Source organism: Anser brachyrhynchus (assembly GCF_964034855.1).
Source record: "Anser brachyrhynchus genome assembly, chromosome: 7".
NCBI lineage: Eukaryota > Metazoa > Chordata > Aves > Anseriformes > Anatidae > Anser > Anser brachyrhynchus.
The window spans coordinates 13,450,605-13,464,966 of NC_137701.1; the positions used below are offsets into that span (position 1 = coordinate 13,450,605).

Consider the following 14,362-nt stretch of genomic DNA (forward strand, 5'->3'; position numbering starts at 1 on the left):
CTCTAAAACTACCTAAAAGGAAGTTGTGGGGAGCCGGGGATCAGCCTCTTCTCACAGGTAACTAGTGCTAGGACTAGAGGGAATGGCCTGAAGTTGTGCCAGGGAAGATTTAGGTTGGAAATGAGGAGACATTTCTTCTCAGAAAGAGCAGTCAGGCATTGGAATGTGTTGCCTGGGAGGTAGTGGCATCACCATCCCTGGGGGCGTTTAAGGAAAGGTTGGACATGGTGCTTAGGGACATGGTTTAGCGGGTGATGTTGGTAGTAAGGTGGTGGTTGGACCAGATGATCTTGGAGGTCTTTTTCAGCCTTAATGATTCTATGATTTTGTGTTTTCTGTCTTGCCTACAGCTAGGCACTCTGCTGTTTGAGTCTGTAATCTTGATGGTCATGGCTCTTCTGCCTTGCTCTGCCTTGTGGATTCCTGGTAGGAGTTTGTGTTGGTATTGCTTGAATGCCAGTCTTGGTCTTGGTCTTGCCTGGGATGGCAGACCTTATAGTGTCATCAAGCAACATGCCAGGTGGTGATGGATGGCTTATCTGTGCTCAGTGTAAGCATCCTCTACAAAGGATCTAGGGCTGTTTAGGTGACTTCTCAGGTTTTGCTCATATGTTCACTCATACCCTGAATTTTATTTTATTCCTTAGGAAAAAAAAAGGCTGTTTTCTTCACTTATCATAATATAAAAAAAACATCTTTCACCCTGGAGTTTATTGATGTTCACAGATGTGAACTTGCATATATTTTTTGTAGTGTGATCATGACAACTCATTCCCCAGTTCAGATTGTTGCAGGGTTCATTTTAGGCTCTTCATGAAGGGATCCCTGGGCCTTGTTTCATCTCCCTTATTTGCTGATTCACAAGTGGGTCATACCTAGAGTAGATACATTCTTCTGAGGTAGGCAAGATACACTTTGTAAGTTTACAATTTGTTCTTGAAAATCACTTGTCCTGTGTGGAACTCAGTGCTATGCATATTGTATTACTTGCAGTTGATGAAAGTGGCTTTTGTCTGTCTCCATCTATCAGTTTTCTGTTTCTCATTACTATCTCAGCAATTTTAAATGAGAAAGGTCTTAGGAAGTGCACTCAGGTAGTTAATTTATTTAACTAGTCTTAAATCATAGTTTTGTCATTAAAATAATAGTTTTGGCGTTATTTTGTTGATATGGGGTGTTAACTGTGTAATTTACTTCTAATTAATCTGAGAAGTAAGGCTTTGTGTATTTAAACAAAAAAGGGGGAATGTGTTGTTGTGTGTGGCTCTTTTTGTTTGCTTTTCTTTTATTTCTCTCTGTAATTCAAATTATATGTCACTAATGCAGGAGGAATTTGAAGCTGAAAAAACAGCATCACTACATGAGAAGGTGCAGGTGTTAATTCAGGAGAGGGAGAAGGCACTGGCTGTTTGCCAGAAGGAGAAGGACACATTATCAGCACAGCTACAGGAAAAAGCAGCAAGAATTATCCAGGTGTGTGGAAAATATTTTAAATCTAAATTTTGGTTGTCGTGATTGTATTTTAATGCAGTGCTTTCACCTTTCTCAAGATATATGTAGAGAGACTATGTGCGTAATTCTTGTGATTGCTAGTTTTCAAGGTATAAAAAACATATCATGGATTCTGTGTCTGAACTGGAGTGCTATGGTAGTCATGTAGAAATCGAAACTGGGTAGTAACTTGAAAACTGCCCTTTTACAAGAGAACGTTGGATGTTTGCATTTTGTCTATGTACTGATGCCATTTGTTTTTATCGCATTTTTTTCCCCTAGAAAATAGTGTTTTAGCTTTTGTTAGACCAACTGACCTATAATTTGAGGCAGATAAGACAGGCAACTGAAAAGTATGGATCCAGAAGTGGCAAAGACAATATTCGTTTGCCAAACAAAGCAAAATCTTATGCATTCTATAAAGCAAAACTAAAAGCTTTCTGGGTAACCTAGATTCAGCTTAAGCTATGGAGGAACAGCATGAAAAGGGTGTTTGTCTTACACTTACAGAAATGTAAATTGTTTTCCGTGATTTAAAATAATAGCTTTGAGTTTTACTTCGTTATTATCTTCTGTTTTGAAAATATTGATGTCTTCTTGCATTTCAAAAGGCTTTGACCAAACGTAAATTTGGTGCATTGGAATGTTCTGTTAGACTTTTACAGCTAGCAGGAAAACTGAGAAGTGGTAGGAGTAACATTAATGCATTTCTTACAGTAGGTGAAAATCTTACTGTTTTCCTGTTGTTCATGCAAGATTTAATGAGAGGTGAGAAAGTTGGTAGGGAAGTAGAACGCTTTTCTTTCCTTGCTGTGCTGTCCCAAATAGATATTTCGATTAATTTGTTGGTTTACTTTTGAGACAGTTTGTAACAAAATAGTACCAGTTTGGCAGCAAAATTTGGGAGTTAGGGGTGTGTGTATAAACCAGTATAGATACTTATTTATATTGTTAGTGGGATAAAGGTGTCATCTGGAAAGAATTATGGGTAGAGAAGGCACTTTCTAGAAAATTCTTTCACAGAGAGAGCTTATACAGGAAAGAAGAAAAGTGGCTGAGTAATTATACTGTATCAGATTGCTGTTCAGGTTTGTGTTCTAGTGTCAATTTATTCTTAGGATATTGCTTTGCGTTTTTAAGGCATGAACAATGAAAGCAATCTGAAAGTAAGGTAAGTTTTTACAAGTTCTTGTACTGCTTGTGCGCATTGAGTCTGAATGCAAATGAGGCAGCCTATTGAAGTAAAATCTGCATGAGAAAATAACTTTAAAAACGCATACAATTTTAGTCTTCCTGCTGACACAGTGAAAACTCTATAACCAAAGTTATTAGGCAGGTATTCTTTATTACGGTGCCGGGTCTGTGGGGGATTGCTCTGCTTAACACACACACACTAAGGGTTACTGGCAGTGTGCTTATATTAGTGGGACAAATACATGTTAATTTCATTTCCCATAACTCTCCTGCATATTCATCAGGTCTCCGAAGAATCATTAACGTAGGTTCCCGCTCCTATTCGCATGCGTACTGGAGTCCTTGGGTGGTTGTCCAGCGTACTCTGGTGCTCTTTTGATGAAGGCCAGAAGTCTTCCTTGCTGCTAAATTCCTGACCCTTCCTTTCTTTGACAGACTTCAGCAGTCAAGCCAGTTCTTTCCGATCCCGTTATCTATGCATACAGTCTTTTACTTCCTTATCTTTGGGCTCATTAACATACAATTGTGCTAGCTAAGACCTACAGAGTCAATATCCTTTATCTTGTTCCCTGTCTCACTGCTGTCCATTTCTAGTAATTTTGGAAGCAAGTTTCCGTAACAGGTGATGATTATGTGACTATACAGAAAGTAATGGAGGGTAAGATCAGAGAGTCACAGAATGCTAGGGATTGGAAGGGACCTTGAAAGATCATCTAGTCCAAGCCCCCTGCTGGAGCAGAAATACCTAAATCAGGTCACATAGGAACGCGTCCAGGCAGGTTTTGAAAGTCTCCAGTGAAGGAGATTCCACAACCCCCCAGGCAGCCTGTTCCAGTGTTCTGTCACCCTCAACGTTTTTTTTTTAAAAAAAAAAAAAAAAAAAAAAAAAGCTTTGTCTCATATTTAAGCGGAACCTCCTATATTCCAGCTTGCATCCATTGCCCCTTGTCCTATCATTGGATGTCACCGAGAAGAGCCTGGCCTCATCCTCCTGACACTCGCCATTTACATATTTATAATCGTTAATGAGGTCACCCCTCAGTCTCCTCTTCTGCAAGCCAAAGAGGCCCAGCTCCCTCAGCCTTTCCTCGTAAGGGAGATGCTCCACTCCCTTAATCATCTCTGTGGCTCTGCGCTGGACTCTCTCAAGCAGTTCCCTGTCCTTCTTGAACTGAGGGGCCCAGGACTGGACGCAATATTCTAGATGTGGTCTCACCATGGCAGAGTAGAGGGGGAGGAGAACCTCTCTCGGCCTACTAAGCACACCCCTTCTGATAGACCCCAGGATGCCATTGGTGTTGGCTACAAGGGCACAGTGCTGGCTCACAGTCATCCCGCTGTCCACCAGGACCCCCAGGTCCCTCTCCCCTTCTCTGCTCTCCAGTAGTCCAGTCCCCAACTTATACTAGTGTTTGGGGTTGTTCTTGCCCAGATGCAGGACTCTACACTTGCCCTCGTTATATTCCGTTAAGTTTCTCCCTGCCCAATTCTCCAACCTGTCGAGGTTTCACTGGATGGCAGCACAGCCTTCTGGCATGTCAGCCACTCCTCCCAGTTGTGTGTCATCAGCAAACTTGGTGATGGCGCAAAAGATCACTGATTTGTCTGGTGCATTGTTATTGTATTTTCCACAGCTGGAAAAGGAAGTCGAATCTTTAAATCATAAGATAGAGGAGACCAACTGTGAGCTGGAGACACTTCTACAGCAGCGGGACAGAGAGAACCAAGAAGGAGGGAATTTGATAGTCATGTTGAGGTCTGATATTGAGCAGTCCAAGGATGAAAGGTTTGTCCATCTGGGGTCATATAATGCTTATTGGTTGTTTTTATTTTTCTCACTTTTTCACAAATAACTAAATTAAGCCAATATAAATAAACAGAGTAAGATAATGATAGTATTGGCTTTATTTGCAAACATGTTTGAGTTCTGTCACTACCAATCTGTGTTGATATGGAGAGCATGTTTTTTTTCCTACCTTCCCTCCCTCCCCCTGGCCCCTTGTGGTCTGATGGAGACTTTGGTGTTTTGGGGTCCCCACTGTCTATAATCTTGGCAAAAGCTAGGAAATACAGAGGGCGCCTCTTTATTCTAGAAACTTTTCAGTGCAATGTAGATCACTTTGATATGTGATTGGAATGTGTGGATTAGAGAGAAGCGGTCACGCTGAATAATCTTCCAGAAGAATTCCATTTCTCATCTTTTTATAAACAAAAAAAACTTGCTTACTGTTTTGTAAGCTTGCAGGGCTTAGTGGAGCTTCCATTCCATTGTTTGGTTTCCTTTAGGATATTAAAGTATGACAGACTACTAGTTGCTGGCTGTTCTGTGCCTGCCTTGGTATTTCTGCTTATTTGTTCAAGCTGTCATGAGTACCTGTAGCAGGAATTATACAATGTTGCATGCTTCAGAAGTCGTATCAATATTTTCTTCCCCTAGTTATTTTAATGTCACAGGTACTTTAGTAGTAAACATGTTTTCCCTGCTGGTGCTTGCATAGATAGGAAGCCTGAGATGTTTCTGACTGCAGTATGATCTCTGCATCCACTTCTGGAAAAGACAGGTTTTTCGAGTCTGCTCTGTGGAAAAATGGCCTTTTTTGTGAATCATCTGAATCATCTTCACTGATAGTTGTCAAACTATGGCAAGATATCTAATTTAGACTGTCAGGTTTTCAGTAGGTTTGAAGTCTCTTCAAAACAAGTATATGCATTTTTTGCCATGTTCCATGTATTTTTGTTCTAGGAAAAAAATGCAGGAATCTTATCAGCATATTTTGAAATTGCTTATGGAGTTGGTGAAGGCTACAATAGCTATTGAGGACCTTATCTGTAGCAAGATTGGTCTTTGCCTTGATGATAGTTTGGCTTCTGGAGATTCTAGGGAAAGTCACAGTATTACAGAAGAAATGGGATTTGCACAATATTTTAAAGCCAAAGAGAAGCATCACCTAGAAAAATGTGAGTACAAATCAGTATAACTGTATTTAGTTGATTCATGTTCTTGAAAAATGACTTTTTCATATTATATGAAGGAGGCTCTGAATGGGTATCTCTTATGTTTTTTTCTTTGTTTCAAAGTTTTTCCACACTTAAGATAGTATCTGTCAGTGTTCTTTCATTTTAATTTTTAGTAGTGAAAATACTAAACTGTGACTTGAGAAGGCTGAATGGATCATAGGACAGGAAAGATTAATTTGATGGATACAGAACCTCAGTCCCTCTTGTATATAGCACAACATTTCCAGGCATTGCGAAAGACTGTCTTAATATGTAAACATGAAATAACTCCATGCTGACAAGTTTTTTCACCTTGTAATATGTCTTCAGGATTAAGCAGTATTGCTGGCTGATGTCAGTTGTTATTTGAGTGGCCAGTTCTGTGTCATTTTCCTATGTTTTTAAATAGATTGCTTATTTTCAGTAGATGAACAGCTTGATGAAACTCTCACAGAACACAACCAGCTGTCTCCAGTGACTGAAGAGGGGTCTGAGTTGAGTCAATACTTATGTGAAAGTGTTTTTGTGAAGCCAGAAATGGCATGTGAAAATGAAGAAATGATTATGAAAATTAGTCATCGTTTGCGCACTGCAGTGGAAAAAATGTTGGAGCTTGTTGCAGAATCAACTAAAGAAGTAAGATAATGTCTTTACCTGTATAGAGGTATAATAATTCTGAAAATGTGAAATCTGTTTTAATGCTTGTATATTTAGCACCTTGTGGGATTGGCTACCATGAGGAAAAATATCTTTTCTGAATACATGACACATTATCAGTAAAGGGAAGCATGTGAATCCCCTGCTTCTTACAATGAATATTTGGTCTTTATTTGAGTATTTCTTATAAATGAGAGTTAATGTTTTTTGGTTTTTGTTTTTTTGGTTTTTCTTAGAGGAGATCCTATATGAAAGAGATAAGTTGGTTGCCTTAAGTAAATTTAAACTAGTATTTTGGATGCATTTGGTAACTTCTGGAGAACAGAGTTAAATGTGATAAAACCTCTCAAAAACTTGACATTGATGCTTTCCCAACACTGATGAGTAGATTAAAGAAAATTCAGTCCCATCTTAAAATGTTACGAATATGTAGATGGGAGCAGGCAAACATCTTTGTAATTATATACTACTGAGTTTTAATAAGAGGAGCTGGACTCAATATCACAAAAGAATTTGAGTATTTCCCTACTGAGATTACTGTCAAGATATTCAGCTTTGGGAATAGGCATCATAAATCTGAGGTAGGTGCCAGAGTACTCTATACATTTAGAGAACTTAATTCAGTATAGTAATTGGTTTGAGAAAAGAAGCCCCTAATTTAAGAGAAAGTATGAAGGGAAAAATATCTGAAATTAGTCGTCTTATTAGATGCTTATCCCTGGATTGCACAGAATACTGATGTGAAATGTTATACTCATGGTCCTTAAAAATCCTTTCTAGAATGAGGTGATGCTGCTTTTGGATACTGAAATAAGTTTAGTACCACGTAGCCAACTTGTTAAAGAATTTGCCTAAACCATGGCAGATCTAGATTCTAGGTCACCTTCATCAGCTGAATTCAATCATACTTTGCTCACTTCTGTGAAATGTCTTATCTGCTGGGATAGGTGCCATATCTTGGAAACCAGATGATGCATTTACTTCACTGTCTGTTAGTGGGAAAGACAGAAGGAGAGGCTGAGGTCGCTTGGTTTCTTCAACCTGGAGGAGACTGAGGGGAGACTTCAGGACGGCTTGCACCTTCCTCACAAGAGGAGCGGAGGGACAGGCACTGGCCTCTGGTGACCAGCGATAGGACCCAAGGAAATGGCATAAAGCTATGACAGGGGAGGTTTGGGTTGGATATAGGAAAATGTTTTCTTCACTGAGAGGATGGTTGGTACTGGAACAGGTTCCCCACAAGAGTGGTTGTAGCACCAAGCCTGCTGGAGTTCAAGAAGCATCTGGACAATGCTTTCCGACTGATTATTAGGTGGGTAGATTGTCAGGTCTGATTATTAGGTAGTGCTGTAGTGTTGGACTCAATCCTTGTGGGTCCCTTCCAACTTAGGATATTCTATGATTCTTGAATTTAATAAGTGCAAGGATGCTTTGAACCGTAGATGGTTCAGGGAGTTGAGCAGCCTGGCCAACAGACAGATATCTCTTTATGCACAGTAAAGAAACTTATGTGCCTAAGGAAGTTTTGCAGTGAAAACATGGAATCACTAGAATGCCCAGGGGTCTCGGTCAAAAACAACCCAATACTAAAACAAAACTTCAAAAGCTGGCCCTTAATTTTTGATAGTTGTTATGCATTAAGGGTAAGGTTTTTGTTTAAATGCCTGTAGTTATCATTGCACTGCATGTGCATCCAAGTTCTCATGCTAAGTGATATTGCTCATTTTTAGCTGGAGAAAAGGCATGAAATCCATGTGCAATTGGAAGATGAATTCAGCCGCCAAAATCAGGAGACTGCTCAGGTGGTTAGTCAGCACCAAGAGCTAATGGAGTGCCTAACTGAGGAAAGTGAGGCCAAGAATCAGCTGGCACTAGAACTTCATAAAGCAGAGGGTAAGAGAATGAAGCCAATATGAAGAGATTTCTGTGTCACTTACTCATAACTCACTCCTCCAAATATGTATGATATGTGTTTCATTGTTGCTTGCCTGTCCGTAATCTATTTTTTGCATTTCAGATTACTCGGTTACTTGAAGCGTGGATTGTTTCTTTCAAATCTAGTACTTAATTCACTTTAGCAGATATGTATTTCCCTGGGGCAAATATGATAGTGTTTAGTCCTATACTTATTCGATTGACTGCATGTGAAAAACACCATAATTTTTGAAACAGCAGTTTGTATTCCTGCATATCTAAACATGGGAGTTTGGATTATTGTGAAGATAATGTACTCACAGTATAGATCTGCCCACCTGTATGACCCTGGAAATGTTCAGCGTGAACTAAGCAATGTTTGATGGTAGTACAAGCATAAAGAGATTCTAGAGGAGACAGGAAGGCTGAGGCTGTTGATCTCAACACTATCACAGACTGCATATCATTAGACTTATTCCCCTTTGTGAAGATTAAGACCTGAAGTATGCTGACTTGGCCTGCATTTTTTGCCTTTATGCAAGGGAGACTTTTATGGTTTCCATGTTCTGGTACTTAAGTCCTTAAAGTTGATCTTCTCTTCCTAATCATGGCATCTGCCTTCCATTCCTCTTCAGTCATATTCCTTTAGGTTTACGTGGTCTCTCCAACATCCTGTTTCCTTTCTTTATGTGAATCATTTGTGGATTTCTTGGGCTCTGAATCTAGCACTTGATATTACTTTTTGGAGAGTTTCTATTTCTTTGAAGGTTTGTCCCGTGTAGAGGACATGTCAGGCTGCCCTACATTCTGAGGTGATCCCAAGCCATCAAGGCTTGATAATCCCCATGTACATTCCACTTTCTTTGAGGAATTTTGTGACATGACAGCCTCATAGAATCTATTAGAGTATATAACTGGTACATTTTTTTCCTCAAGATACTTCAAAAAGCCTAGCTACAGTGTAAGTTTGTCATCTTGTACTTCCTTTCTACATCATTCCATTCTTTGTATTAAATTGTTTACTCATGTTTTCAAGCTGTTTTTTTTCCAATAGATGAGTTTGTCTGCTGCTTTATTTGCATTCTGACTTGGGATTTCAGGCATTATTGAAGGCTATGTTGCAGAAAAAGCTGCATTGGAGGAGGCTTTGAATCTGAAAGAAGAATCTGAGCGTCGCCTTGTTGTAGAGCTGGAGAACATGCGTGAACGCTTCCAGGAGCTAACCCAGGAGCAGGCAATTCTTGGTGAGGAGTGGTTCTAACGGTACTAGTGAATAGTCCTGATCTCATGGTTCACTATCCTCTGTTCTGCTTTTTGACTCTGCACTGAACATTTCAAATAGTGCAATCAGAATACTCAATTTTCAATCAGAATGTTGTACTTGTGTCAGTATTAAAAGTTGTGTTTATCTCTGAGCTCTCATATGACATATCAATAATGTATTGCTGTTATGATAGAAGAAAATTGATTAGTGATCTCACACAGGTTGTCCTGGCTTACAGAATCTACAATTGTTTGCCACAGTAAGCAGAGGAAAAAGTGGGGGAAGGTCTGTTATCCTCAGTGGAAAGACAGAAGAACATAAACTGATTCAGGGTCCGTAAATGAAACTAAAAGCATGTCGTTCTTGCTCTACAATAGGGATTATAGTTTCCCAAAGGAAACACAAAGTTGTTCTCTGATACTGTCAAACACAAGTACTTTTCTGGCTGTCATGGAAATGTATGACAGACTGCAAACACACTGAATTGTGCCAGTGCTTTGAATCCCACTGGACTGAACCCTGCTTTGATTACCCTGACTGGAACTAAAAGGGGGGGTTAAGGCATTAAGTATTCCATCTCAGTCTGGGAAAAAGAGTGAAGAGAGTATCAATTGTTTTATGAAATGCATGACTAGTGAAGAATGTTCATAGAATCACTTAGGTTGATGTTGCAACAAGCTTCAATGATTAAAATGTAAAAGTATTTCTTTGGTAGTTCTAGTCCAATTATAGGCATGGGTTGACTGATATGGTAAGGAATTTTGTGTCCTAATTAAGATGAAGTGGGTTTTTGCTGAATAAAAGGAACTGTCTGTGTTATGCATGAATTTCTAGTGGTTTAGAATGGATCAAAGTGTCCTGTTCTTGCCTTGTACATGTGTCTGTACACAAATATAGCACAAAAAGAAGGATCAGGTTTGTAATGTGTGTGTCTTTTTTCCTGGTCTATGTTGCTGTAACACTGAGTGAATGAATTAATAGTTTTGATATTATTTTTACAAAGAGGAATAGTACTTCATAAATAGGCCCAAGAAATTACTGTGATTTTGAGTATCTTGGAAAAAAAAAAAAAGACTTATGTGACTAATCAGAAAAGAACTATAAAACTAAGATTATTCAATTTACTGATCAGTGCTTTAGGGAAAAAAAGTGTTTTGCTGCTGTTGGGTTTAAAGTGCATTGTGCCATTATCATCATGTTTGACAGCTTTCTTTTTGCTGTTGAGGTGATAGGGCCTTTTAAGCTTGCTGTGAACTTCTCATGATATGTAGTGGGCAGTTAAAGAGGGGGAGAGGAGAAAAAAATCAATTGAAGTAATAAAATAGAGCTAAAAGATACTGCAAGAACTGAATGAAGTCTAGGGGAGATGAGAAATGTAATTTAATGGATAGGTCGATCAGAAAAAAGAAGGGGGAGGAGAGCAGAATGATGAAGGATGGTTATGGGAGAAAAGAAATAGAAAACAAGTGAGAAGGAGCCGTAGAGTTTTACACCGACTTTGGAAGTCTAATGCTGAAGTAAAATTTGCAGACGCAAAATGGAATGATGTGCCTTTTTTTCCTAAACAGAAGTGTGCCTACCTTATTCCTGAGTAGCAAACTTCTAGGTCTGATAAATTCATAGCTGCCACGATTTGGTTTTCTGGTCTACTCAAAATATCATTTTCTTAACATGTTTTTTAATTCTTATTATTTATACACACACATCTGGTAAGTTCTCTGGTGTATTTGCCCCCCTCCTCTTCCTGAAGGTTATGAGCTGGATATACTAAGTGTCTTGGGTGGATAAGGAAGAATTATCTAGATACATTCCAGTTAGAGCAAAAAAACTGCATTGGGCTGTCTTGCCAGTTACTATATTTTTATTCCTTCAGATCTCCCTCAAACTTGTTTAACATAATTTTTTTAACCACCTCACTGAAATTTGCTGCTGTCCACTTGACGAGGGAGAACATCTAGCCTGTTTGGTTAGTGTTTCTGGGATTTCTGTTTTCCTAGTAGCCGCGTTCCAGGCAGCTTATTAGAACTTATTAGAACAGTTGTTGTAGTAAGTTGTGAGCCGTAAAATTCACCCTCTTTCCCCCACCCAAGCCTTCTATGGTACTCTTCCTCTAGTTTGAAATTTTTTAATATGTAGAAAATATAATTAAAAATAGTGTTTGGAGTTGATTGATATGGCTTATTCCTTGAAAAGGTGACACCTCCCCCCCCCCTCTTTTTTTTTTTGATGCATAGCACTAATGTGAGTAGAATGGCCTTGCTAGTAAAAGGCACTTAGAGTGGAGCTTGGCATTTGCTAATGATGATCGTGCCAGGACACTGCCGAAGTGGAATTGCGTGATTTGAATTAACATTAATAAAATAGCAGGTTTGTCCCAATGATAAACAAATGTCTGATCTGATGATCTAGTCATGTTGCTTGAAACTACATTTATACACTTGGGGAACGTGTGCTTAAAAAAAGAAATTGTTGTTTGAACAGACTATGCTTATTGACATTGCCAAATTTTGGTAAGTGCTTTCTACTAAACATTTTCAATTTCAGGTAAAATCTGTTAGCCTAGCTACTTTTTCCACTAACTTGCATTTCTGTCTGAGGAGGTGTCAATAACTATTTCAGTTTTATCTAATCGTCATGTTGTTTCTCAGAAAGCAATAGCCCTGTTTTTCAAGTTAAAAAGAAGCCATCAACTCATTAATTACCATGTTACTTAGAATATGGAAGAAAAAATTCCTGTGCTCATTTTCAAAAGAGAATCAGTTCTTCCCTTAGGGGGCCAGTCCATATATGTGTCCTTGCTGTGGGTATACATATATCTGTACGCAGTATGCTTGTGTTTTGCCATCTGTTACGCACTAGGTGTATGCAAGTGGATACAGCAGAGTGCTAATTTATTCCAGACTCTCGCATGGCAAAACATTGCTCTTCATAGAAGATATTCTCTGTTGTGCAGCTATGGCTTGCATATGTTGCTTGCTTGGTTGCTTAATAGAACTGAGGCTGTCCTTGGCATTTACTGGACCATCTGTTTCAGCCTTGGATAACTTGCTCTGTTGCATCTCTTGATGACAGGATGCTGTTGTATCTCACTACCCAAGTAGGTTGTGAGAGAAATTGGTTTGGCAGAGTCTCTTTGCTTGCCTGCATGCATTCTGCAGAGCTTGAGTTACATCTGCAACTCAGTGAACATTTGATTTGGAAACACCAGAGCTTAATTCATGTGATTATCAATGGCACAGTTCTAATGCACTCAAATGTTAAGGACCATGGCATAATGATTGCATAGTTGCTGTTACTTTGTAGGCATCTGAGATGCCACTGCTAATAATCGTAAGTTTGCAAAACCAGTGCCTGGAGTGAAATTTTGTTGTAATATACTTGTAGACTATCAGTCAAAGAAAAATAATTTAGCAGGAGTGGAGCTTTTTAAGATATTGTAGTGTACATGTATATCTGCTTCTCCAGTGGTTCCTTAAAGTGCTTTGTTAATTTTGTGATTTGTATTTTTCAGCCAGGAGCAAACTTAAAATGTCAGCACAAGCCTTGTGACAGTGTAACTGTGTGTGAGTGAGGGAAGAGCACTTAGCACATTGTCTCACGTGACTGCAAAACAAAATGTTTTTTTTTCTTCCAGCTGGTGCATCTTTTGCTCTCACATTGTCAATGTACATTCATGCTACACATCTTCAAGAAATCAAGTTAATGATATGCAATTTTGTCACTGAAAGCATTACCCATTTCGATTGGTTTTGAAAGTTAACATGGGTAGCTTTTTTTACTGGGGGTAGCAAATGGTTAAAGAATTTGATACGGTTCCATATCTCCTGAATTTTCTCTCATTCAATTAACTTTTACCTTGCATGTCTTAATATCCTCTTAATGTGAAGGAAGCACAGCTAACTACAGTAAGAGACCAGGGTGACTGAATTATGGAACAGTAAGTTTGCTATGGACCTCAAGATCTCATTTATATCACATTTTTGTCCCCAGATAGAACCTACTTGTTTCTTTTTTCACCCTCTTAATTTCCAGAGACAGACTTCAGTCTCTGCAGTCTGTTCAGGTGCTTCATTATCCTTATTGCTGTGACAGTTTCACTAATTTTTAATGTAAATATTATTGCTGCATTTTAGGTTTGTGACACATACCCTCTTAAATGTGAACACAGAAATGTTTGTTTCTTTGCTTATTCTGAAGCATAGACAAATTTAATTAAAACTATGAGTATTGAAGTAATAGTAAAGATATTATAATGAAGGTACAGTACTGCCTTATTTCTGAAGTTTGTAACAGTAACTTGGAAAGGAATTAAGCCAAAAATCATGTGGATTGATTTGATCATGGTTGGAAAAGGGAATTCTCCCATCCTGGGAGCCAGTCTAGAACGATCGGTTAAGGTCCTTACTGGAATCATAGACTTACGTTTCTCCTCTTTGACTGAAAATATTTCAGATGGAAAAAAATGGAGCATTTGAAAAGTGAAATAATGAGTTCTTGCGTGACTTGCACTAGGTGACCCTGCTTGGTCGGGGGGTTGGAGCAGGTGATCTCCAGAAGTCTCTTCCAACTTCAACCATTCTATAATTCTTTGACTTTGCATTAAATAGTGAATAACCAGACTCTATTTTTGTGTTTGGGTCATTTTTATCTATAATCGTATCAAAATAGTTTTACTCCTACTTCTGTGCTCATTCACATCAGTCTTGGTTTGGGTCACCTAAACAGTGTATCCAACTGGTTGACAATACAGTTTATAGGTATAAATCAGCTTTGGATAACTTGAGCTTTGCATATTTTCATGGTTATGGTATTTCCACTATCTGTATAGCACAAATGTGTGACATC

General features: G+C 38.8%; 2 protein-coding genes across 2 annotated transcripts in view; one reads left to right on the forward strand and one right to left on the reverse strand.

Moving 5' to 3' along the window:
* Nucleotides 1-14,362, reverse strand: part of LOC308198288 (uncharacterized protein C21orf58) — a 115,296-nt gene that overhangs the window by 61,157 nt on the left and 39,777 nt on the right. The window lies entirely within an intron of this gene.
* Nucleotides 1-14,362, forward strand: part of PCNT (pericentrin) — a 100,391-nt gene that overhangs the window by 43,188 nt on the left and 42,841 nt on the right. The window contains exons 24-29 of the mRNA XM_080600539.1: nucleotides 1,327-1,473; nucleotides 4,320-4,471; nucleotides 5,429-5,643; nucleotides 6,107-6,318; nucleotides 8,070-8,232; nucleotides 9,354-9,497. Coding sequence (XP_080456665.1) covers nucleotides 1,327-1,473; nucleotides 4,320-4,471; nucleotides 5,429-5,643; nucleotides 6,107-6,318; nucleotides 8,070-8,232; nucleotides 9,354-9,497 — 1,033 coding nt within the window. The remainder of the gene's footprint in view (nucleotides 1-1,326; nucleotides 1,474-4,319; nucleotides 4,472-5,428; nucleotides 5,644-6,106; nucleotides 6,319-8,069; nucleotides 8,233-9,353; nucleotides 9,498-14,362) is intronic.